Source organism: Lissotriton helveticus, chromosome 9, assembly GCF_964261635.1.
Source record: "Lissotriton helveticus chromosome 9, aLisHel1.1, whole genome shotgun sequence".
Lineage (NCBI taxonomy): Eukaryota > Metazoa > Chordata > Amphibia > Caudata > Salamandridae > Lissotriton > Lissotriton helveticus.
In genome coordinates this window covers 940,682,202-940,709,652 of record NC_136070.1, presented here as the reverse complement: position 1 = coordinate 940,709,652, position 27,451 = coordinate 940,682,202, and the positions used below count along the sequence as shown (strand labels likewise).

Sequence of the window (27,451 nt, the reverse complement as noted above, 5' to 3'; positions counted from 1 at the left end):
ACAGTCTTTACCCCAAAACAGATTTGTGATAACATGGACTCCCCCAGCGTGATGGGTCTGGACATGCTCCCACAAAGGAGGAGCATAAGACTTGCCAACACCATCTACGACCATCCAAAGAACTGCCTGGGACGCGAAAGCTGCAAGAACTACAGGGCCCTCCAAGGAAACCTGAAGACAACTACAGACTTACGCCATGAACGTTAAACAACACAAACACCTTAACAGTGACCAAGTGGAGGCTCAACGCTTATAGGACAGTCACCATCAGACAAGATACAAGACCTGACCCTAGAATAGATGAAGCCAACTGGCAATGGCTGCCAACAGCATTTAACAGTCTTGAGAAACCCTAGTCAAGGACTGATACACCTCTGTTCACACATTTTTAACAGAAAAGGGCCCAGTTTCCTGGTTACTGTAGCAATCCTAGGGACAGTAACAGCACCCAAGGTGGGGTAACAGGGTTAACATCCTTTCATGGAATACAGCTGGTATAGAATCAAAACTGGAGGACACTGACTGGAAATAATTTTTTTGCTCAAAGGAGATAAAATGCTTCCAGGACACATGGGTGGTAAACACCATGAGCACCCAACAAACGTCCCCAGACTTTATGGGCTTTGCCCTTGAGGGAAGCAAATTAGGCAGAGGCAGAGCTTTGGGGCATCTGATGACCTGGATCTCAATGAAAGTAGATTGTACAGCAATGGAACTTTCCTCTACCTCATCCCCATTGTACACACTGCACGTCAGACTGGTCAAGGTGTAGAAGAACCGCTGTACTACACTGGACCTTCTGAACATGTACCTAAACCCCAGTAAACACACTAAGTACGAGGACCAATTAGCAGCTCTAACAGCAATTGTACTTGACAAAGAATACAGCCCCCAAAAGCGGCAAGTACTATATCCTCATCTGAGGAGATTTCAACACCTACCCACCACAAGACCTATGGGACGGCAAACGAAGCACAGAGAACTGCTGGGGTATTCCATCCCCTGAATTGGGCACTTCCCTGAATAGGTGCAAGAAAGGGACTTCCTCACGGAATCTCAGCTAATCTTCTGGAATGTCGAACGGTATCAGACAGCCCCACAGTGCCCACATTTCAGAACAGCAGAAGATCCAGCTTCATCAATTATATCCTTTTCCTCAAAGATTGATGGGACTTGGTCCTGGACATGAAAGTGATTCAGAGAGCGACCAAAACCCCCTAAGTCTCAAGTGCACCATCCTGACCGAGCATTGAATGGCCAAACGCTTTGCCACCAGTATCATCCCAAACAACAACAGACGAGCAGTAAAATGGATTAGAGAATCACTTGAACAACAAGATTCCATCAAATCTTTGCATTGAACATTTCCTGGCTCGCACCAAGGTCAATGACGAGGAGGAGACAATACTCGCAAATAACGCCAAACGCTCAATGAAGCACACACACCACTGAGCTGCACCTTGGACAACAAGATACCACACAAACGTTGGTACAACGAGTGCAGAGGAGTCAAGAACAAGTTGAAACTTGCTTACAGTAAGCAGTATGACACCCAAGGAGATAAGCTCCTCTTCAGGGTCAGAAGGAGAGACTGCAAAGCACTAATCAAGGGCAAGAAAATGGCATACCAGCTAGAAGTATGGCATGGCCTCACCAAAGCAACAGAAAACAAGGACAGTAAATTCTCTGAAGGAAAACTGCCAAAATATTTAGAGATGGTCTAGGGTTCATGGAAAATCATATTACAGCACAAACCTGGGTAGACCATCACAAAACTATATATGCTGGCAGCGATTGTACACCGCCACTGCTTCACTGCAATAATCTCCTGCCAACGGAGCAAGCTACTATTTTCCACCCAGAGGTAGAAAGCAATAACAGACCAGAAGGCAAACAAATCACCTGGCCTGGACTGTGTACCAGTCGACATATTTTGATCAAACTTCAATGTAGCCCTGTCCACGATATTCAGTGCAGTCTTAAGATCAGGCAATGCCCTGCATCTTGGTGATCCTTCATCATAGTTCCTTTTCATAAAAAAAGGAGGTAAGCTTATCTCGCTTTTGGACAACACTGGGTAAATCTACGGGTAGGTCCTTTTGAACAGACTGCAGGCCTCGGCAGATAAAAACCCAGTTCTTATAGATGCACAGGCGGGATTCCGTAAAGGCATTAGTACCATCGATCAAGACACAAAATTATTCATGATCTGCGTCAAATATACAAAGAGGATTAAGCATCCGCTCTATCTAACTTTCATCAATTTTAAATTGGCTTTTAATCTGGTCAATAGAACCAAACTATGGGATACACTCAAAAAACAAGGATTTGAAAGAGACCTCTTACAAGCTATCAAAGCACTTCACAAAGACACGCAGGCCTGCATCTGCAATGGAAGCAAAGGAGAATGCAGTCCATATTTTGACATCTGCTCAGGAGTATGCCAGGAAGGTGTCTTTGCCCTGCCCCTATTCTCCCTCTTCTTGAACGACACAGATGAATTTCTACTTAAAGAGGTAACAGATGCACTGAAGCTGGGCAATAAAAATACAGTTATCCTCTTATTTGCAGACGACGCAGTAATTGTATCCTGCATGCAAAACGAGTTGTATAGGAGATTAGTCAGCTTTGAAAGCTACTGAAGACAAAAAGATCTGTTGTTAATATAAAAAAGATGAAAGTAATGGTGCTGGGGCTATCCGCACCACTGACAAAATCATCAAGAACTGCTGGCAAGGCTCTCAAAATAGTCAAGGTCTACGACTACCTGGGCATCTGCTTCAACAACAAGTTGTCCTGGCGTGGTGCCCATGTCGACAGAGCAGCTGCCATCCTACAGTGATCTGCCAACGCAATATCAAGGCTTAAGAACAGAATTGGCTGCCGTTCACTGAGCGTTGTGCTACAAGTATACAAGCAAAAAGCTGTGGCTGCAGCACATTACGGTGCACATCTCTGGGAGTACTGCAACAGTAAGCAGCTCCAAACAGTGGAAAACGCATTTTTGAGATCACTACTGCACATGAGCCTTGGTACTCCACTTCTCCCTCTGTACCTGGAAACGAGCATGGTTCCCATCTCCGAGCTCATTGCTCTCGCTCCGGTATTCTACTGGCTACGCCTAAACTGAAACAGGCACATACAGTCCTTCCTGAGATTAGTGGTTGAAGTGTCCCATACTGGGAAAATCAATCATAACCTCTGGACAATCTATGTAAATAGCTGTCTCCCAAACCTTGATCTTGAGAATCTATGATCTGAGCTAGCAACATCATGGTAAAGAAAGCATTCCTGTACACCAAAAGTAAGATACTCATTGGGAAAGCACTCTCTTCTGTTATATCCTGCAACTATCTGCACACAAAGCACACCCTGGGTATGGAGCAGTACCTAAAAGATATTAGCCCCAAAACAAGACGCACCTTCTATTTAATTCCGTCTAGGTATTTTACCCATTCAAATGTATGTCGCCAAATTCCCTAAAGGCTGCATCGTCTCTGAACTCTGCGACTGTTCAGTGTGTGGCAAGGAGTCTATAATGCACTTTATGCTCTTTTGTACCAAAGCCAAGCACTTAAACACTAAGTGACTCATCCCACTGTACAAACAGTTTACAATGACATCTTCCATAGACGCACTAGCACTTTGTGCCTGATCAGATCTAGCAATTATTTACACGTCTGTGGCAAGCTACATTATGGGAGTATGGTCCGTAAAAACAACACAGAGATCTCCCTTTCGCTGCAATCAAGTAACTGCAGCCCCACTTAATGCATTAGTACGTTGTGCCACATCAGACTTTTTGACCATATAAAAGCCTGTGTCTCACTATACCAAGGGAACACGGTTTATCACATGAGGGGCACAGAGACCCTTCACCATGGTCACTAATTAACCATATCCCCACCCCAGTGGGACGCTAATGGACTCTTATCTGGCGCATTTTATACAACCGAATTGTTTACTACTGCTTTAACGTCACTTTTTTACGAGTTTGTGGCATAAACACACCAATAGCAGAAAATACTTGAGCCTGCCAATAAAGGCTATGCCAGCAGGCATGATGTACCTGAACATTTACTGTTTAATATATGCAGTTTTGCAGCTACCCGATCCCTTAAATGGGAGGGGAGACTTACACTGGCGACCCAGTTGTGGAGTTCAGAGAAACTGGGCAGTTTGTGGAAATCGAAGGGCTTTGACAAATGGGATCTCACAGATTAAGGATATCTGGGGGAAAGACGGGATCCTTACATTCGAAGCCATGCAGGGAAAATACCAGCTGCAGGAGAGTGAGCGTTACAGATACCTCTAGGTTAGACACGCCCTATCTACAAATATTCCCGGGGCGCCATGCTCCCGGAGGCCTCTCCATTGGAAGACCGGGTCTTGGATAGCCATGTCCCAGAAAAAACTATCTCACTAATATACAAAAAACTGATCAACCATATGGGGGATCCGTCGGCGACTCTTAGGGAGAAGTGGGGCGCCGATGGCCTAGTACTGGATAAGGACTGGAGAGAGGCAGTCGCCTCCCGAAGGTTGTGGCCATCCAAATGAGACTCAGGTTGGTGCAACTGAAGATTCTTCATCGGTCTTACACCACAGGACATCGGCTAGTGAGGATGGGGCTGGCGGCGAATGAGGAGTGTCGGAGGGGTTGTGGGGAGATTGGGACTTTCATGCACATCTTGTGCCACTGCGTAGAAATACAGGACTACTGGGGCAAAATCCACGATAAGATTCGAGAAGTGATGGGGGTGGAGTTAGCGTTGGAGACCCGACGATGTCTTCTGAATGTCTGGGAACCTACAGACCTTACCTCATATGGGAAACAATGGGTGACCCTGGCGTGCATGATTGCTAAGCGTAATATAGCCCAGCTGTGGGGTGCCAGTCAGGCGCCTCAGATTGGAAAGTGGATGGAGGATCTAGTCTGGAGCATGTTCAGGGAGAGATCAGTATATGTTGCTATGGGTTGCCCCCGGAAGTGGGGGAAGGTGTGGGACGCTTGGAATTGCCACAGGGGGGATATATGTACACTCCCGGTTATTAGAGCGGCGTCAGAGGAGCTGGAGTCCCCGTGATCCCATAAAGTTATTCTAAAGTATTATTCTGAACATGGTATTGTATATTTGACCACTGTAAAACTAATCTTGTCACCTGATGTTTTTTATTTTGCTTATGTTTAATAAAAAGATTTTTTTTAAATCTATATATGCAGTTTTATTGCGAGTGCAATAAGTTCCTTCCAAGGCGAGTCGTTACGCCCTGAAGGAGCCTGCCACAGACATGTGAGAAACCCCAGAGCTCCCAACTTTGCACGAAACCCAGCACTTTATTGAGGTTTACATGGACCTCTTCCCAGACGATTAATTTGTGGAGCTTTAGAGTCGGAAGTGGCTTAACACATTACAATATGATGTTAATTGCCACAAGGAGCTCATGGCTGTCCTTTTACTTTTCTGAGTATGTAATCACGCTCTTTGACATGTACTGAGGTGTGATCTGTGTGAACTTTTATTTTACATTTGTATGTGTTATTCTTTTATGAGCTTTTATGCCTGAATAAAGATATTTATATGTAACAGATATAATTCCCACTACAGACAGACGCGCCTTCGGAAACAATCCCCTAACTACCATACAACCCAAAACTACTGAACATACATTCCAAATCATGTTCCACAATACACTACACACCAGATATTGCAGGCCTCATCACCTTTAACACACTAGACACCCTTTTCATCACATGAACATAGTTCATTCACACATCCCAGAAATCATTCTTCACTCATTCTCTGCAAAGCAGACTACTACCTTCCATCTCATCCTCAGGCCCCTTGGCCAGAACAAAAACTTCATGGATAAATGCACAGATCTCCTCACCTTCTCGTCCAACCAACATGCCCACATCACCTCTCTTGGATGACTTCAACCTCCCAGACAACACAGACTCAAAAAAACATAACAGACACTCTCTTCAACCTCGTTGACACACTCAACATAGTACAGCATGTCACACAACCAATACACTCCAAATACACTCCAAAGGCCACACCCTCAACCTTATCTTCTCAACATCACCAACAATCCAGTGCAATCCACTTACATCCTTGGACACTATCGCCTACTTGGCCAACCCCATCTCCCTGCTCAGAGGCCTATCAACAAACCAAGGCAAACACAAAAGAAAAGAACAACCTTTCAGATCCTCCAACCACTTCTCAGTGCTTGAACTCATCGTGCTTGAACTCATCTCTCACCCTATCAACTCCATATCAGACACCAACACCCTTTTAAACAACTTCAAAATGTTTTGGGGGAATTAAGTGGACATCCACTTCCCAATTATAGCACATAATTTCATGTGCACATAAGTTCAAGTCAAAGCCTTCAACATCCTGGTACTCTAAAAATGGGCTGACAAAGGATCCTCCTGCAGACAGGGAAGAAAAAGAGATGTCCCAATGATCTCCTGATACTGAGGTCCCTCAGCACAACATGCAGATAGCTCATCACATCACTCAAAGCAAAGCACTATACCAGAATCATCAATGAAGCCACCAACAGATAACAGAACATTTTTCAACACAACCAAGCACTGCATCAACCACCCGCCAAATCCTCCTACTCTTCAATCTAAGGAAAAGCCCAAAGCTATCAAACTCTTTTTCACTTAAAAAGTTCAGAAGATATGAAAGCACATCAACAACACCAAGTCTGCTTTGTCTCTAACTCCCAACCCTTACCGTAATTTATAACAATAATAAAGCTTGAGAGCCCTGTCTTTCGTAGATCTCACCCACATACTCAACCCCCGCATAGCCACTTCAAATGAAGATCAGGTCTTACTCTTGTCCTTCATCAAACCTCTCTTTGGGAACACTTTCTAATCCCTACCCTCCATTGTCAAAGCCTTCCTCACGCAAGGCATCGTACCAGAAGCTCTCACGACAGGCGAGATTTTCCAACTCCTAAAGAAACCTACACTAGACACTGAAGACCTCCCCAACTACCAGCCCATAAATAAGCTGCCATTCATCTGCAAGGCAGGATAACCATCTCCTGCCTGACTACCAGTCTCGCTTCAGATCACTCCATAGCATGGTGATCACTACCTTACACATTATAATAAACAATGCACTCCTAACCACAAATGAAGATGATGCATGCCTCTTGCTATTACTGAACATCACAACAGCCTTCGACACAATCGATAACCCCGCCCTCATTCAGACCCTGTAGTCCTGAATGGCATTCACCGACAATGTCCTTCACTTGTTCTCTTCCTATCTTTCCATCAACACTAGTTTCTTCACAGGGGCATCTCCAGGTCCCAAAAGTTCTTTTGCACCTGCAGAGCCCTCTAGGGTTGATTACTGCCTCCAGTCATTGTCATCCTCTACCTGGACCCAAGTGGTACACACTCAGAAATAATAACCTCAAGATTCACCAATATGCAGATGACACAGAACTCTGCTTGAAAGTCACCTCCGCTCCAGATAGCCAATGTCCCAAACACTGTCTGCACATCATCCAAACCTAGATGCTCAACAACTGTGTGAAGCTCAACCCAACCACAACAGACTTCCTGTTATTTGCCAGAACAACAAGAAAGAGTACAAACTGGCTCAATGTAATGTAATGTAAGATCTGAACCTGAACTTTCACTGAATGCCAAGTCACTTGGATTCACCTTGGACACCAACCTCACCATTAGGGAATACATTCCCAAAATAAACAAAACACAAAGATGGCTTGGTACCAGCTTTCTCTCCTAAAGAGAGTGAAATCGTTTCTTCAATAAAGTGACTTCAGAATTGCTGTTCAAGCTATCATAATCTTGCAGCTAGATGGTGGTAACACCCTGCTGTATGGCCATCCAGATTCCAGACTGGCACCCCTTAAGGGCATCCTACACGCCACAGTATTTCTCATCTGGGCCCAGAACAAATGATCACATCACTGTGATTCTGATGAAACTCCATAGACTCCTCTTGCAGGCCCCCACAACCCTCATACCTAGCTGCAGCATTTACAAAGCCACCAACACCAGCACCTCATGTTATCTTGCAGACAAGCTCATCATCTCTACTGGTTCTTGACACATCTTTATCCAGGATACCATCAGACTGTAGACTAAGACACGTAAAGAAGAAAAAACAAAGTAGCAGGCCTTTGTCGTTTATTGCATTCACGATCAGGAACAACATCACTGTGTCCATCAGAATCATCCTAACACTGCTCCAATTTGTATTTACAGAACACTACATTACAATGCATTAACCATCCATAAACAAGCATCCTCTCCTGTTACCCTGTAGCCTTTTGGCTAGGCTTGCACTATAGTAATACCGTATACATACATACCTACCCTGCTAATCTCTAACACTCAGCTTCTCAATAATGTTCAATCTGTAGATAACACACAGCTTGTCACAAATACCAACATGAAGCTTTCCACTAACATACAAGCAATCACTAGCACTCATTGTCACTAACCCACAAAGCCTCTTAGTAAGACCCATCTTGCTAACACGCCTCTTCCTGAAACCCAGTAGCAAGAACAAGTCCTTCACTAAAATGTAGACTACCACTAACATTTTGTCTTGGTAGCACCCACTCTCTTGCTAAAACCTAGTGTATTTCAAGAACTTAGCCTCTTGCTAAATCTCAGCAACATGAGGCTCCTTGATAAAACTCTGCTTCTCACAAAAATTCGGTCTGTCATCAATAACCAGCCTTTCACTAACATCTACATTCCCTGTAAACACCCACCCTCTCCCTAACAACCACTTCTCACTTTACCCTAACCATTTAATTAACGCTCACCTGGTACTAACAACTTTCCCTTACTAACAGTCAGTCTCTCACTACCACCTCTCCTCTCACTCTCCTAACAACCACCATCAAAGAAAGAACCAATTGTTTGACTGATTCCCATCTTTCCATTAAAACCAACACTAACTAAATCCTGTCATCTCACTAACATGCAGTGCCTCACAAACAACACCCCCTGACTAATTCCGAACCTCTCACAGGCAGCTTGCCTCTCACTAATACATGCTATGTATGTCCTCAACCATGCAACTTTTAACGGCATTGATGTCAGTGAAGACATCAATGGGCAGCAGGAGACATTTAGGGGACTTACCAAGGGCTCCACTGCCACCTCTCTTTCGGTTTGCTGAGAACCGGAATCTGTCACATGAAAAGAAAAGTTACCATTATGAGTAGTATTTCAAACATTTAAATGCAAAGTTTCAGTCCCTTCCCCAGTTGAGAGTATAACGTAGGCTGTGGGACTGTGTCTAATATCAGACAAGATGAGATCAGCGAAGGCTTGGGATGATGAAATGGAAAGAGGGATGGCAGGGGAAAGACAGAGGTTTGTTTTGACTCAGCCGTATATTCCACAGCATCCCTGGGTTATGGTGTGGTGGAGGGGGGCTGAGCACGAGTTTAAACATAGACACATGATGCGAGAGATAATGGGCTGAGCAATAATTAAATGTTGCTCAGACAACGGAGGCCAGAAAAGAAGAAAATCAATGTATGAAAAGACCAAAATAAAGGGCATGACACCTACGGCATAGAAAGATGGTGAGATGTGAACAAAAGAAGAAGATAAGGCATGGGTAAAATGGTCTAGGGAAGATGATCCACTTCAAGAGAAATGATGGCCAAGGGATAAGTAGCAAAGGCAAGTAGGAGCCAAATTTGGGACAGTCTTGATTGAGGCTAAGAAATTTTACAATGTATTAGCAATAGTAAGTAACTGCTGTACCTAAAGCATCCAGCACTAGCAATAAGCATTAAACAGTGGAACTCAAAGTGGCACAGTGCAGGCTTGTGAAAAGCCAGTTTGGGAGGAGAGAACTCCACTGATTATTGGTATATAAATTCTGACTCCCCCGTGGTAAAACTCTACTTTGCCACTACCCCTGCATCCGATTCTCCACATTGTTCTTAAGGGGCCTCAAAACCATATACAAATTAAATATCACTCATTACTCCTCTCCCATTGTCTGGCTGGCCAGCCCTCAATCTCCCACATAACAGTTTTAATAATAATCTATTGTTATTTATTAAAAATAACCCTTATGTCTGCCACACCTTTTTCCACCAGGTGTCAGTCATTCTGCAATTCACAATTCAAGTAAGGTGTGCCAGATAGCATGGTGATTTATATTCAACATGAACAACTCTATTCCACCTTCACACACCGCCTTGGGATATCCAAGGCATAGTTAGGTCTAGGCAGACTGTTGTATTATTCGAGTCAGGGTAACTAGCTGCAACCAAAGGGATATTCTTCCAACGGACAATAATTCCCAGTATCCTATTGTATTTCAGCAGATACAGGCTGCACTAGGGAAGATAAGGGAATGTGCAGATACAGCACTCGTGTTGATCAGCTGTTTGACCTCTACCACTCTTTGACTTACAAAGCGAGAATCTCACATTGAAAGCTGGACAAGTTAAGATGATTCCAACCCTCTGGTCGTTATAAATAATTAAAACTAGGACATGCTCGGACTGACAGTAATCTGCAAGCAATGCCAGTAATTTATGCAGAAATCGGCGGCTACCTGGGCATAAACAGGAAACCCATTTGGCAGATCAGCAGAGCATTATCTACCCCTCCCATTCATAACAAGCTGATTGGACAATCGCCCTCCCCAGGGTATACATCAAACAATGTTAGAAGTCATTGAGACCTTGTAGAATATGCACACGAGCATAAATCCCCAAAGGCACCAATTTGAGGAGGCATCATCTAGCTGAATACCATGTGCATTGACAATGCACCCTGCAAAATAGTTGATATATAGCATGTATGCAAATGTGCTGGATGTAATATGTCCTTTATAATTACAGAATGTTGGCATAAGCTGTGACCAATGCAGGCCATAGCCTCAAGAGGGTCCTGTGGCCCATCCACTCTCTCAATGGTAATAAAATGCAATTTACTTTCTGCAAACCGGCATGAATGCTTTGTGTCATTCTGTTTTTCTGTGTATTAGTTACAAAGATATTTAAACAGAACAAAGCAGAGAGGGTTGAAACCATATATGATAAAATCACCTTAAATACGTTTTGCAAATATGGCCCTTTTGGTTCCTCTCTATCTTGGAACCTAGGAGTTATTACTTTCTCCTTGTCTGCATATAGGTTTTATGTCATGCTGTTATTTCATGTGCAGTAGGTATAGAAAAAAGTATTCAATCAGAGCCAGAGCCCTGGCGCAGTGTTACAGACTTCCAAATCTTCACTTCCAATAGACAGGGCTTGGTTAACAAAGTTGCTAGAGGTGGGTTTTCCAATGCATAGGTAAGAAATTACTCTTCAGTGAGGAGAATGTAGCCCTCAAGTGCAGTTCTTGATAACAAAGTCAGTTGTTATGAGGGTTGTAGCCCCTAATTGTTAGGATTGGTTTCAGCAATTATGAAACAACACTGTTCACATTGCACAGGTCAGAATATATGATTATAGGAGGATAATGGGTGGGAGTTTCAAGGGAAACCCTCAGATGCCTTGCTAGTGGGTGACTTTCCTAACATAATGCAGAGTAGCTGGCAATCTAGAGATTTTTATCCAGGCGTGCTTGTCAATCATGGAGTGAAGTGAAATAGGAAATGTGCTCACACATAGGAAGTAGTAAGAACCTCCTAAATTACTAGTAATTTAAGATCACAACCGGAGCAGCAACGCTGCCTGGCATTTCCACATTTAGTATGCGTCCTATACAGCATGGACAAAGGCGCAGCCACGCACAAGTAGAGAGCCGGCATAGAAAGTGGTTCTCCTTGAGGGAGGGATATGTAGGACTAAGCCTAAATATCCTTCAAGGGAAGATTTCCAAGTAAAGATATCAGTGGATTAAGGAGCAACCACAATGTCAGAGGGCTAAGACGAAGGATTTCCTTAGCACGGTCAGGCCAAACTGTGCAACCAATCCAAAGAAGACATCCAAAAAATAGGGACTCATTTACAACCTGGAGGGAAGGCAGGCAATCTGCTGGGGCAACATATGCCTGGTCTATGCCATAGCTGTAGCCAACAATCCCTCATATTTAAGCTTCTCCTCTTCTTTGGAGTTGAAGTTTTTCACAACAAACTTCCACTGACACAACAAAAACACTTTCAGTGAAACTGCTAAATGCCAACCGGCTCGCTATGCTATACAGAATGACCGATGAATAATTTTTTTTTTTACAGGTTTCAAAGACAAATCTCCAAAGTGGGGGTTTGCTTCTGAAAAAATGCTTAGCATAAAGGAAGCATTTGGGGTTAAGCGATATGTGTATCTCTGGGCGTAAGACATACATTCAACTCTTCTTCAAGAGAAATGCTGTAAGTCTCCCTTTGTTATGGTCATAACCACACCTCAAGAATAACATCAGTGTCATGTGTCCCTTTGTAGTCTACCAAGGGTCAGGTAGAAGAGAAGTTGTTGTGTAAAAGATGAGGCTCACAATAAAGGATATCTTTGCAATATACACACTTTAGAGACGGGCTGAAAAAAATCATCAAGTAGAGATTAACACAATTGTTTCTAATTTTCTCCTAAACAACAGTGTATTTTGGATTCTTTAAACTGAAAGATGGAGGGTATTCCACATACTTGAGTATAAAAAAGTGAAGGAAAAGTCAGTGGGACAAGACTTCTTGGCTCTCGCAAATTTAATAGCTTTAAGGAGGAAGACTCTGAAAGAACATAATGAAGAGGATGAAAAATAGTGCTAGAATCCATAAGAGATGAATGAAGGTCCTTTACTGAAAAAATAGCAGTGTATAGTTCAGCAGATTTTCAACTAAAGCCTTTGAATTGAACTTCTGATGGAAAATAAAAGCATTATTGAGTCATTTTCTTGGCCTCAAGCATTGGTTCCACCGTTTGAACCCTGTCAAATTTAGCAAGAGCATACTTAGGGAGACCAAGAATGCCACCAATGGCATCTGGCATAGAACAGACAGCACATGACCAATACATACTGCCCAGGTTTTTGAAAAAACTGCTAAAACAAAGTGTCTGATGGAGCTAACCACTCTGGCACACTACCGTAAAATGGGCCAGAAATTAAATATAATTATCTTGAGCTAAGCCCAAGTTCTTATGGAGGTGAGGGTTTTTTGGACACTGGTCCAGGGCAGAGGCCTTTCTGGGACAAAAGAATTCCTGTGAGGACGAAATACAGAAACCTTCTTTTGCAAGGCTTCAAATTAAGACCTTTTCTTGGCATCCAAAGTGTATGTTTTCAAACAGCTAAAAAGGGTACCTAGTCAATTCCAATCAGGGCAACGTAGTCTCGGCGTGACATCTTAGTAGAGGCAGAAACCAGGCTGCAAGACTAAATCCCAGCCCCAAGCTCTCTTGCTATGCACAGTAAGGAGGGGGGGGGGGTTGTTAGAAAGAAGAAGGGAAATATTGCACAAACTTAGAAGATTATGGGCTGACCTGTCCACCCTCTTGTTTTTTCTGAGCTGTTTTTTGCCCCTTGAACAGAGAAGCACAACCTGGTTCTTGGAAAAGGTAGAGTTGGGTGGAAGGGTTGCAAATACTTTGGTTATTCACACTCTAGATTTTATCTTTCAAAACAATGGAATGATAGCCGCCTACGGGCAATCGAAGCTACTGTATGGGATCCAGCCATTCTCTGCTTTTGAAGAATAAAAATCAAGGAAGACCTACACTCTGGGGGAGGCTTTTTGTGACATCAGCAGAATAAGTGTAATGGGTGGGGAGAAGATGATGGATGAGCTGCAGAAATGGGAAACGAAGGAGGGGTGGGAGATGACAAAATGGTAGGTAGGTAGAAAAGCTTTATTCGATTTTTGTACAAATAAAAAAATCATAAAAGCATCAACAACATCAATAATCAAAAACATGTATAATACTGTACAGTACAAGAAATAACAGTATATGCAATGACTTTAAACACATAGTAAATTTTTTCTTTTTAAAAAAAAACTCTTGGACTTGGACATTGTGCCGCGGCCCTGTCCGGCATGGATGCATGGAACTATTGGTGGACTGCCGCCTGCACCTGCTCCGATGGCTTTGCCTTTGTCTATCATAGAGACCCCCTCGCCCTCCCCAGCGGCGAAACTGAACTCCTGTTTTTCATCATCCGTGCTGCGATTGCTGATGCATCTAAACTCTCTGTTTGGACTTCTGCTCCCTTGCGGACCGATTTACCCCCCATGTTGTTATGGTAGTCACCATTTTTTCGACTGTATGCTGGTCTTGTATTTAGTATCTCATTTTGCACTGTCATGTGGTGGGTGGGATTTGTGGTTCGGAAGGGATGGGGGTGATATGCACGACGCTTGGTTGATTCTTGGTATACGACTTAGTGGCGCAGTTGTTTGTACCCGTGGAGCGGTGGGAGGTCCCCTTCTCTGTACGTTTTATGGCGCTTGATGGGGTGTCGTCCTGGTCTGTTTTTGCTGTGATTGTCTGGTTGGGCGGAGGGCGGCGGCCGACCATATTGATTGCTGTTCTTATGCTCCTCCCTCCTGTTTTCTTATTCCGTTTCCTTTTTGTCTCGTTTTTCTCTCTTTCCTTCTCGCTATATTTCGGGTTCTGGTTTAGGGCGACAGGCACGCTGTCTGAAGGGTAGGCCATAGCCTTCTACAGGGGTGCAGGGTGGGTTGGGTTCTATTTGTTGTTTGTTTTATGGTTCTATGGCCCTTTTGTATCTCCTTTTCGTAAAGCCGCGTCTGTCCCGGCCTCCCGTGGTGTGTTCGGGGTGGGGTGTGTGGCGTTGTTAACCCTCCTTTTATGGTTCAGTTGCTTTTCTTCTCGATCGCTGTACCCTCACTGGTGCTGATACTCCTGTTGTCTCCTGTATTCCCGCCACGGGACGCCTGTGTCGACGTGTCTTCTTTCTTTCGTTTTTATATTTCATTTCTTTTTTCCTTTTCTCATTGTTCCACCTTGTCCTCCTCCCCTCCCCCTCCTTCCCCCCCTCTTCCCCCTCTTTTCCTCGTCCCCGCCCCCCTCCCTCCTTTTTCCTAGAGGTCACTATGACGGGCTGGTTTTGATGTGCTGTTTCTCCGATCCCTCTGTTCTGGCTTAGCTGTGGTTTGGGTGGTGGGCATGTGACGATGATAATGCTCAGGTGTCGATTATGTTTCATTTGTCCTGATCTTCTTGTGTGCATTGTGTTGTCTCTCCTGTACTGCGGCCCCTTACCCCCTTATTGACGCTGAGGCTGGTTCTGGGACATCAGACGTCTCTATATTGAAAGTGAGCCTGTCGTACGCCTTATCCCCATATTATAAAATTAACCTTTTTTTGCTCCTGTGTTTTGGCCCTCTGGTTCCTAAGTCTCTTCCCCCCTTTTTACGATTGTATTGCCTCTGCTTTTTGCTGATTGATTCTGTAATGTTTGCCTTGGAACCTCTGATTGTGTTACACATTGCGGCCGGCCGGTTTGGTTGTAGGCCTAGACTTGTATATCCTTTTGATGCCAATAAAGGTTTAAAAAAAAAAAAAAAGACACTCTTTAAAAAATTAATCATAGTTGCCACACAAAATTCATCATTTAGGAGCTGGAGATAAAGCAAAGCAATCCTACAATGCCGCCATGGGCCCTGTTTTTTCAAAAGTGGTTTGATCCAACGGACTCTTTCATTGTGATAAAAACCTCAAAAACAAATCACGTGCAGAGTCGATTGGGCAGATTTACCATCGCACGGACAATTAATACGTTTTTTGGACCAATCGTTAATTTGAGGAAAAGACACTAAGCGGAAAAAAATATCAAATCTGAATCTGGTGAGTAGAAATCTATCAAAGCCCCTAGGACACCAGATCAGATAGGACTGCACATTATCTGAGGTAAGCAGAGAATGGTACCGAAAGACCGAAACTTTGTTCAGTTCTACCGCAAGCCTCAAGGATTCCAGGTGAGCCCAACATTCTTTCTTTAGGGCTACCCTCGAGATCCTGCATAGTCCCATCGGTTCATTATAATACTCAGGTTTACCCATATCAAGACAAAACTTTCGTATATAAGAAATAACAGTACATGCAATGACTTTAAACACATAGTACATTTTTTCTTTTTAAAAAGACACTCTTTAAAAAATTAATCATAGTTGCCACACAAAATTCATCATTTAGGAGCTGGAGATAAAGCAAAGCAATCCTACAATGCCGCCATGGGCCCTGTTTTTTCAAAAGTGGTTTGATCCAACAGACTCTTTCATTGTGATAAAAACCGCAAAAACAAATCACGTGCAGAGTCGATTGGGCAGATTTACCATCGCACGGACAATTAATACGTTTTTTGGACCAATCGTTAATTTGAGGAAAAGACACTAAGCGGAAAAAAATATCAAATCTGAATCTGGTGAGTAGAAATCTATCAAAGCCCCTAGGACACCAGATCAGATAGGACTGCACATTATCTGAGGTAAGCAGAGAATGGTACCGAAAGACCGAAACTTTGTTCAGTTCTACCGCAAGCCTCAAGGATTCCAGGTGAGCCCAACATTCTTTCTTTAGGGCTACCCTTGAGATCCTGCATAGTCCCATCGGTTCATTATAATACTCAGGTTTACCCATATCAAGACAAAACTTTCGTATATAAGTTAGCCAAGGTATTTTACATGAATTATCAAGGCCCATGACATTGAGTATAATTTCTCTGTTTAAAACCAACTCGACTGCAGTCCAGACCCTATGCCATAAAAGTAGCGGCTGCATCGCAATCTGGTCACTAATGTGACGCACCCCCAGCTCGGCGTGGCAATTAAACACTGCTGCACTGGATGGGACAGCTAAAATAAATCTTAAAAAAGCATTTTCTACAATCTGTAGTTCTCTAGAATCAATGATACCCCAGACGCCTGCCCCATAAATCGCTGTGCTAACACATTTGGCAGAATAAATCTTAAGTAAGATGTCTGGAGGTCTTTTTCCCATTTTGCGCGAAAAGGCCATAAGTGCTGCGGTGGCCTTTTTAAAGGAAAGGATTCTACTCTTAAGTGCTGGACCCCAGTGTCCAGCAGCCTCCAGTACTACACCCAAATATGTAAAGGTTTTAGTGGTCAGTACTTTGTCCCTACCAGCATACAGTTTGCAAGTTTTTGATTTTCCTCTAGTACATACCATCGCAAAGGTTTTCTTTACGTTTAGGGACAAGCCCCTAGATTCCATAAAATTGATGTATGTATCTAGAGCTAACTGCATGCCCCTTTCAGTTCTGGCCATAATAACAGCGTCATCCGCATAAAGTAGGGACACCACTAGTTTAGAGTTAATTCTAGGGGAATCGATGACTTTAGACGCCAGGACATCTTCTAGATCGTTCGTATAGAGATTAAAAAGAAGGGGCGCTAGGTCGCATCCTTGCCTCACCCCTCGTTTTACATGTAATGGTTTGGTGCATTCACCGCAAACTCCAAATCTCACCCTAGCCCTAGCCCCGACATATAGTTGTCTTAAAAAAGAAATAATGGATTCATCTATTTTAAGTTTTTCCAACACTTCCCATAATCGATCGTGCCTAACACAATCGAATGCGGCACTAAGATCGACAAAAGCCGCGTAAAGTTTTTCAGTCTTCGCCTGAACATATTTGCCTTGTAAGAGTGTAAAATTTAAAACCTGCTCAACGGTGCCCATCCCTTCTCGAAAACCATATTGAACCTGGGATAGGACACCTGCGTCTTCAACCCAAGATGTTAATCGGTTGAGGACGACCCTTCCCACGATCTTCATAAAAGAATCAAGAAGGGAGATAGAGAGAATCCCTCGTGTTATCGACCTATCTCCCTTCTTGAAAATGGGGACAATAATCGAATCGGACCAGGTTTTCGGAAGGCCCAGTTCGCCACTTGCATCCATAACTCTTTTCAGGATAGGGGACCATAAATCAACCGAGTGTTTGAATAAATCGATAGGAACCCCATCAATTCCCGGGGCCTTACTTCCCTTACTCTGCTCTATAGCTGTGGTCATTTCGCCAGTTGAAATTCCCAAGTTAACTTGATTGGCGGTCCAAAATACCTCGCTGTCGATACCCTCCATAACCACTAATTTTGAGGAGTCCCCTGGATTGTAGACTTCCGAAAAGAAGTCGATCCAGGAAGATTCACTAATAGCGATCTCGATCCTGGCACTATTTGAGGTGTTAAAAAACGCTGCATTGACTGCATGCCAAAATTGAGCGCTATCCTTAGATTGGGCTGCATGAACCAAATTGTTCCAGGCCTCCTGTTTGATCTTTTTCTTGCAGTTACTTCTGGACAATCGATAGATTTTTCTACACATAGCCACCTCTACCGGGTCCCTCCTCTTATTATGTAGAGCTGCCTTTAAAAGGGAATGTGCCTTAGAACAGGCTGCATCAAACCATGAAATAGTCGGTGGGCTTGAAGTAGAAACTCGCCCACGCCGGGACAAACTATCTCTGATGTTATGTGAGATAATCCCAAAAGCTTTTAGCACATCCTCGTTTGAGCTCTCTTCATCTAAGCACGTTACAATATGGGCAAGAGATCCCCTAACGATCTTATTATGCATTGCCTCTGCATCGTTACAACTCCATTTAATAGCATACCCGTTAGATCTAGGCATTTCACAAGTTTTTAGCCATGACAGTCTTTCTATCAGGGAATTATGTTGAGCCTGTGTGAATCTAATAGTAAAAGAAAGGGGAAGATGGTCGCTAAACCCAACCGGATGGGTGGAAAAATCAGAGTACCATGAGGCATGACTTTCAGAGGCCACGATATAATCGATAATAGTGCCGTGGCCTCTCCCCACAAAGGTTGCACTGAAATCAACACAGGGACTACATAATCTGTTTACAAAATTTAAATAAAAAGATGCCAACAGTTCATTCAATAAATCTCCCCCATCATGATGAGCAAAATGTGGGGTTGAATCATCTACATCTGCCACAATAGGTCCACATCCCCCGGCTGATAGTTCGCACAAATTGTGATTAAAATCCCCCCCACCAACAAAGATACAATCCCTCCCCTTTAAAGTAAAAGTACCCTGTAAAACCCTGCTCAGTGAAAGGACCGTATCAGATAATAAACATTTGTTAGGATTATTACAGATATTAAACAGAATAATATCAGCTTTGACCGTCAGCCGAATTGAAAGAATCTGGAAGTAACTTCCCTGGGTAATAAGTTTGATTTTAGCAGCACCCAAAAGGTTAGAAATGTATATACACAGCCCCCCGCTATTCCTTCCACGTTTAGTTGGGAGGGCCGCAACATGAAAAGTACTATACCCATTTAGATGGACAGGGTCAATGGACCATGTTTCTTGGAAACACAATATGCCAAATGCATTTACAAATTCAATCCAAGATGTGTCCAGAACCCTGTCCTTAATACCTGCAATGTTCCAATATAGAATACTATAATTGGGAGCTGTTAAACCATTGCAACGTGCAATCATGGGCGCGCTAGACTGCCTAGCTTTTTTAACAGATGGTACTACCGCATTTGCGATACCGGTGTTACAAGTAATGGCTTCTAGGCCTGTGACATATGCACAATCCAATTTAGTACCAAGTTCCATACAAGACCGTGAAATATTCTCAATAAGAGATCCTTTTTGTTGACCTACTAAAGCGTCTAGGCCATTAATAGAAAAAGGAGATATTGAGTGATGGCTCAAACGGGTCTGTGCGGGAAATTTATCATTCAGTCAGTCAACTCCCTCCAAATCCCGCAAACAATCATATCGGTTATAAGTTAGAACTTTGAACTGATTTATTGACCAAGGAACAAATGGAGCAAGTGGACTATTAGGGTACTGATTCCAATGATCTGAGTAAGCCTGATGGGCAGGATATGCAGGAAATACAGACAGCGGTGTAACTAGGGGTCTGGAGGCATTAAAAATACCTTCAGAATGATGGTGACGTGGTTTACTCATATGGTTGAATTGTGGGTTCCTTAGTGATCTAATTTGTCTATCCACGTTGGTATTCCAAGTACTTGGCTTCCTGACCGGGCTTAACAAATCTCTAGGATAGAAATAAAGCAAATCTCTTGGGATAATCGAGCTGCTATCTAAAGGGGAAGACTAGTTCAAAATGTAACTGGCCGCCCTTTTATCCTTAAAACTAATTATAACGATATCCCCTGGAATATTTTTGGGGCTAGGACCCAACCACACAAGACGACGTACCATAAGTATTTCGCCATTGATGTGTGGAGGTAGAGGTCGGTTCTGAATAAGCCAATGGATGGCTTTGTTCTTAAGTTGAAAGTGATCTTCTTTCTTTCCCTGTTCTAAAACTGGAACAGCCGACAAGATCACAACAAAAGGGGCAGCCTCAGGAGGGAGATTTACTCTATATCTTTTGGGTATTTGAGTCTTAGCTGGGTCGGCTACAACTGAAGGCTTGGTAGAGGCGCTTCCTAAGGTCAAACTCCCCCTAGTCACACTGTCCATCTTATTAACTTCGGGTCCAGAGGATAAACCAGCAGATGGCACAATGTTACTGAGCTGTTTATCCAAGGTCCGAGAAACAGGAGCCTGAATAACTTTACTCGATAAAGGGGCGAGGGGTCTCGTAGGGAGACCCTTGGAGCTCTTTACCGGCCCCATAATTACTTTCTCAATCTCCTCCAATTGTACGGTAATCCTCTTTAGCCTCTCAACCAGAGGCAAAGTAAAAGATCTGAACATTTTCTCAATACCCCCCATAAAATCTGTACCCTGCTGATCTAAAACAGAAGTGGAGTTCGCTGGTAGGGGGGAGGGTTCTGAGGATAGCTTAGCTGACTTCTTTGTACAAAGGGAGGACACCACTTTATTCTTAGCTAAGCCAGGTCCCTTTCTACGCCTTTTATTGGGCGGGGGGCCGGGACGGCGTAAGGTATTCACTTCATCCAACCTAACGTTGGTCTTAGGTGGGGACTCAATCACTATTAGCAGATCTTCCTTCAAGAGTTCCACTTCGTCATGAATACTAGTTAGCGAAGCGGAAAGATTATTAGTCGGATTAAGGGCAGACAAGGAGTTTGGGGATGTGTCCCTATCTTGAAGTAAAAGGGGAATACTAGAGTCAAATAGATGCTCGGGACTCATATAGCCGTCGGCTCTATCAGGTAACAATGATGAAGTGGGCAAGACAGGGCGCAGTGTGGATCCATTATTTTTGATATGTTCAATCGATCGACGCCTATTAGCGCGTCGCTCTGCTAGGGCTGAGTCCCTGTCAGATGACAAGGCCGTTCTAAAAACAAAATTATCCACGGTACCTTGTTGTTTGGTTCCCACCTCCTCAGATGGAATCGGGGTGGCTTGAGACATATCCCTGGATAAGTCAATCAAATCAACAAAAGGAAACTCAATAGCTAATTTGCCAGACGCCTAAAACTCACTGTCACAAGTAGCCAATATCCTGATAATCAATACAATACTACTAGAAGGGATGAGAACAAGGATATATCAAGGCACCCCTCGAAAACGTTAATAACAATAAAAGAGAGATAACGTGGTGCCCAGCCTCCTCCTGCCTCTGAGGGCCTCAGAGGGCCCGCCCTTTGCCCGGGCTTAGCCCCGGGCGCTCCCGCGCACAGCGGTATCCTCAATCAATTATGTAGACCTAGGGCGGGGGGCGTAACCGGCAGGGAGAGCAGCCTCAGGTGTGGCGAGCAGGGACTCTTGGGAAGTTGAGTCCCTGCTATACTACTCGCAGCCCTGCCGGTACCTGGAAACGCAGTTAGTGTTAGTCCCGCAAGCCCCACAGCCACACAGTTCGAAAGCGCGAAGCGGGTCCTGCAAGTCGTAAGGCAAATCCTGGTCACAATCAGCGATGGTCCAAAGGCAGCAAGACGTTCCTTACAGATGAGAAGAGTTTCCCGCAGTCAGGTTGCACCAGCGGGATTTTAACAGGGCGGGGGGCGTAACCGGCAGGGAGAGCAGCCTCAGGTGTGGCGAGCAGGGACTCTTGGGAAGTTGAGTCCCTGCTATACTACTCGCAGCCCTGCCGGTACCTGGAAACGCAGTTAGTGTTAGTCCCGCAAGCCCCACAGCCACACAGTTCCAAAGCGCGCAGCGGGACCCGCGAAGCGGGTCCTGCAAGTCGTAAGGCAAATCCTGGTCACAATCAGCGACGGTCCAAAGGCAGCAAGACGTTCCTTACAGATGAGAAGAGTTTCCCGCAGTCAGGTTGCACCAGCGGGATTTTAACAGGGCGGGGGGCGTAACCGGCAGGGAGAGCAGCCTCAGGTGTGGCGAGCAGGGACTCCTGGGAAGTTGAGTCCCTGCAATACTACTAGCAGCCCTGCCGGTACCTGGAAACGCAGTTAGTGTTAGTCCCGCAAGCCCCACAGCCACACAGTTCCAAAGCGCGCAGCGGGACCCGCGAAGCGGGTCCTGCAAGTCGTAAGGCAAATCCTGGTCACAATCAGCGACGGTCCAAAGGCAGCAAGACGTTCCTTACAGATGATCGCGTTCGCGTAGGACGCCCTGTGCTGCCTCTAATGGACTCGTAGCACGAACACGCTGATTCACCTTCCTATTGTGCCGACATTCCTCTTCATAACCGAGCAGCTAACTCCTTGAAAAGGGCCAACTAGCCCGAAATGCATTGGAGTTAAAGAAACATGTGTAACGATCAATAATGATGCTATGATGATCACGTCGTACATATGATATGCTGAAAATATCAAATGATACTGATAACCAAATATAAACTTTGCAACATTTATCGAACACCGTTTGGGAGTCTATTTTTGATGAACCCAGTGGAGTGCCTCAAACAGGGATGCATTCACATGTATGTATGCACAACTCTCATCGTATCTGATAGCGTTCAGGACGGACACGCTTCCTGAGAGAGCACCCTATCTTATTGAGTTTTTTCCAAATAATTGGCAAAACCTACAGCTGTGCATCTTCCAACATACTGTACTGACTTGACGTAGGTAAGACACAGGTGAAAGCCACTGTGTAGTGTTTGTAGCATAGAAAAGTAGGTCAACTCTGCGTTGTCCGAATCCGGCCATGAGGGAAAGTCCACAATTAGTATTTCTGGATTCTCATTTGGAATGGATCTCTTCAATTTTTGTTTTACATTGTATGAGGGGAAATAATTTTTAAATATTTACAGCCTGATGGCAGTAGGTCATGAATGAAGAAAATGATTTGCTGCTCGTCGCAGATAGACCTAGGTGCTCTTGAAAGATGGGATTACAAACCTGTGTGACATGTGCACCTAATATCGAAAGCAGTGTGAGCTTCAAACTTTAGGGCCCCCACCTTCATTCCTCTCCTTCGCACTCAAATATAAATACAAACATTTTGGGGAGGACAAGTAGTTGCACAAGGAAACAAAGTAAACCTAACCCTTCAATCATGTAAACAATTGAGAAACCTTATTTTTAATCTTATGTGGTTCTTGATATTAGTCTCAAGTGTGAAGATAGAACAAAAGTTCTTAATTCATTGAAGTCTACCATAGGAAAAGGATGTTGCATGGCAAGATGGTTGAAGTACAATGATGGGGGTGCACATGTGACGATGGTGAAAGGGAACGTAGGCAAAGGAAATATACGTAATTGAGCTGCAGACGGTGGTAGGGGCAACATGAAGGGAGAGCAAGGAGAAAGTGGGAGTAGTGAGGACGAAGTTGGCTGGGACAACTGAAGCAGTAAGAGGTACCGGAGGGTGAGAAAGAGAAAATGGGGAGGGTTGGAAGATGGGGAAACGGTAGAGAGTATTTATGAAGTATGACTAGCAGAGATAATGAAAGGGTAGCTTGAATGATCTATGACGAAGGAGCAGTGGATTACAAATGAATGATAAATGTATGGTAGACATTAAAGCAAGAATGGTGGACCTGGCTTTGATGACATACGGGTGGCTATAATAGGGATGCAAGGATGCTGGGAGAGTAACGTTGCGGTGGGGATGAAGAGGAAGAACATAGACGGCAGGTATGAGACAACAGAAATAATGAAAAGGTAGCAGGAACAATAGCGGAGAGACACGATAGTAAAGACTGAGGAAGGGCTGGAGAGCAAAGGATGGGATGGATGGATGATTATACAAGGGTGATAGCGGGGCAAGAAAGATGAAGGTGGCAGGTATTATTTAGAAGCACAGATTATGGGGTGAAATAAATGACTGCAGGGCGATAGAGGGATCAAAGATGATGGAAAGGGCTAAAATGGGAGGGGCAACTGGAGGGAGCGTGTATGACAATAGGGGGGATTAATTATCCAGGTGGAAGGGAAGAATGAGGAGCTTGTGTAATGGAAGAGAAATACGGATGATGAAGGGACAAGGGATAAGCAAAGACATGAAGGGCAAAGGTTGGCACAGGGGCTGGGACCATGGCTGCAGAAATAATGGAGAGAGGCAGTGATGATGCATGAAATAAATTATAATAGCGGAGGAAGTGTTCTAAATGAAGATGGGGTGATGCAGGGAGATGGGGTGATGCAGGGGGATGCGATGATGAAAGGGCAGGAAACTGTGGGTAGGGTTGATGGATAGAAACAGGTAGACAAAGATTAGAATTATGAAGAAAGCATGGATGGTAGACTGGGTAGCAGTGATGGAGGTAGGATTGACAGAGGGACCGAAATGAAGGAAAAAAGGAATTAGGTCGAGTTAAGGGGGAGCAGGGATAACGGACCGGAATTATTTGATATAGGAGGCAGAAATTAGGGCAGGGATGAAGGGTGGACTGAGCAGCGAGAGGAGATGGGATGATAGAAGCGCAGCGATGATGCAGGTTGGTTTGAGTCAGGGAATAGGAATGCAGGAGGAGACCATTAATGATGAAGCATAAAGGTTTGAGAGGACAGTGATGATGAGGGGCAAGTGTGCTGGGGCAGATATGTGGGAAGCTTGATGAAGATGGAGCAGGGATGATAGAGGGGAGAGTAAAGAAGATGGATGGTGGAACATGGAAGATTTAGGACTGACCAGGAATAACAGAAGCTGGAGCATTGATGATATTAGGCACCTTCTATTAATCGTCCATCCTTGTAAAACGAAGGTCCAAATTTAATTGTACATAAAATAGTGTCAGATGGAATTCCCTCACCTTGCAGGTTGGTGCTGCTGTTTAACTGCTTAACACCTTGGCTGCTAAGGCAATTCCCGCTGGGTGCTGATATTTTTGAAATCCCATTGATCATGACGAGCTCACCTTGTCATTAGCACAGCTCCAGCGTGCCTCAGGACGAGCTGAGGTCGTCATGAGCGAGGAACAGGTTAAAGTGCTCAGTACAGCTTTGTTTGAAAAATCACAGACATGGGCAGAGGAGATGGCATTGATTCAGATCCTCCATATGTTATTGTGTGGCCCTAATCCACTCGTCACAATAATGAACTACACAACCATGTCAACAAAAGTACTGCTAGTTTATCGATTTGTCAGCCATATCGAACATGTGAAACCAGATACACTACAGCAGAAGCTCCAAAATTATAGTATTGGAAAAAATCTGCTTTCATTACTCTGTGAGCTGCACACCAAAATCTGGTCAAAAAATTGTAACATGAAAGACATTCTCAGAACCTTATTCATATCAGTTGAAATGGCCTACATTTGGATTGCAATCTTCGCCCGGCAGCATGTAAACATGGGTGGATGAATTCATAAATGGTAACACCTGAACTTGAAAGAGGACAAACTCTTATTATGGAGTACCCATGTTAAGAAACTAATAAAATGTAATCTGTGGTGGTGAAAGCTCTTAAGAAATTCAACTAGATTTATTGTGGACAAATAGCTGTAGCACTTATTAAGAGCTTTGGCAGGCATCAATTTGACAAGGTTCACACTATAACAAGTACCAATAATTACCTAAAATAAAAATAGTATATGTTAAAATCGCTCTAATAACTCTTTCTTTTGCCCAGCATGCGCTAACGCTGCCTCGCTGTGACAAATGGCCTATTGTTGAAGTAGTTTCTATTTAATTTTGGTTGCAAAGTTGTTGGTTTTTTTTAATCCAGTGCAAGTGCACTGCCAGTTATTTTGAACGGCCCTGGACGCTCCGCCAGAAACAAACTAGAACTAATTATGAGAGGCTGCAACAGCGAGGCACAGAAGTTAAAAATTATAACATTCAAAAATATAGGAATTATATGGACAGCGGCAGAAAGTGGTGATACTATTCAATGCCAACGCTTGACTTAGTCAAACTATTAAAAGCTAAGGTGGAAGGCAGCTGAATGGCTGTAAAGTAGGGACATTTGCTCAGCACTTCACGTAAACAAAACGGTATAGAATATGTAGCAACTGGGTGCCCTATATTTTCCATTGTATGCAAATATTCGAAAGATATTACATGAAGACCACAAATTCGAGGTTCATGTGGTCGCAAATGATTATGTAAAGGTACAACAAATATTAATTTCTAGGACATTGATTTGTTAAATATCAATTTTGAACAGGATGGCAACATGTTTACTCTTATTGAGTAACAACAGTTATTGCTCATTGCAAATGTAAATATTGTGATGGTGAACATGTTTTACTGTAAGAAGTAGATATAGTGATCGACTTTTTTATTTTCATGAATGGAAATGTGCAAGTGATTATCAAGCAAATACAATAGCCTCGTGGCGACAGAAATGTCAAAAAATTGATAATGGAAAAGGCAGATTTGCCGATAAATTCTTAAATTATAGAAAGTATGCGAAGTTGTAGGAACAGGGTAATGGATGGCATCAGTCAGTGAGAAGAGAGGGATATCGGAGGATGGGCATTAATGATACCAGATTATGACTAAACGGCTGGGCAAGCACTGACGAAAGCTGGGGAGCAGTCAGGGATGATGAAAAGCACGATTGATGGGAAGGTAGTTACGAGGGGAAAGGAAGATGACGAAGTACGATGGGGTGTGTACGATGTCTGGAGCACAAGGTGGTGATGAATGGGGCAGGGATGACAGTAGGGTTGCTGAGCAATAATAGAAGAGAAGTAGAGATGATTTAGCGGACCACGCGTTATTGTGGGGTATGGAGGACGGATGCAGATGAAGGAGGACTGGAACTTCACTGGTGGTGTAAGCTCTCCGTAGTAATTCCCTTCCCGGATTTACCTCCCTGTTGGTCCATGAGCTCTGTCTGGGGTTTACAGCCTCTCAATCACCGAGAGTACCTCCAACCAGCCGCTTCCGGTGTGACGTCGTTTCAGGACGGACACGTCACACAGAAGGGAACAATGAGAGGGAAGGAAAGCATTATACATTTGTAAATGTTTTGTTGAAGCATAGAAAAGAGAACAGTACGAAAGTTTTCTCCGCACGAACAAATGGGGGCCTTGATAGAACCATACAGTGCTCTATTTATTACAAGGTAACCGCTTCCAGGATTCCGACATAATTTCTAATAATTTCATTTAACGGACAAAACGTAGGGTTATTCCACCAGACAAGCCCTCACTGACGGATCACACATAAACGTTGTACTGTAACCAATGGCAAC

The 27,451-nt window shown here is 43.9% G+C and overlaps 1 protein-coding gene across 2 annotated transcripts in view; it reads right to left on the bottom strand.

The window, feature by feature from the left end:
* Positions 1 to 27,171, bottom strand: part of SIRT2 (sirtuin 2) — a 175,586-nt gene extending 148,415 nt beyond the window's left edge. Inside the window, exons 1-2 of one of the 2 annotated variants that reach the window (XM_078661178.1) lie at positions 27,067 to 27,171; positions 9,161 to 9,207 (exon numbers count right to left, since the gene is read on the bottom strand). In XM_078661178.1, the coding sequence (XP_078517304.1) occupies positions 9,161 to 9,207; positions 27,067 to 27,082 (63 nt within the window). In that variant the 5' untranslated portion in view covers positions 27,083 to 27,171. The remainder of the gene's footprint in view (positions 1 to 9,160; positions 9,208 to 27,066) is intronic. The other variant, XM_078661179.1, reaches the window with a different exon arrangement.
* Between the last annotated feature and the right edge of the window lie 280 nt (positions 27,172 to 27,451).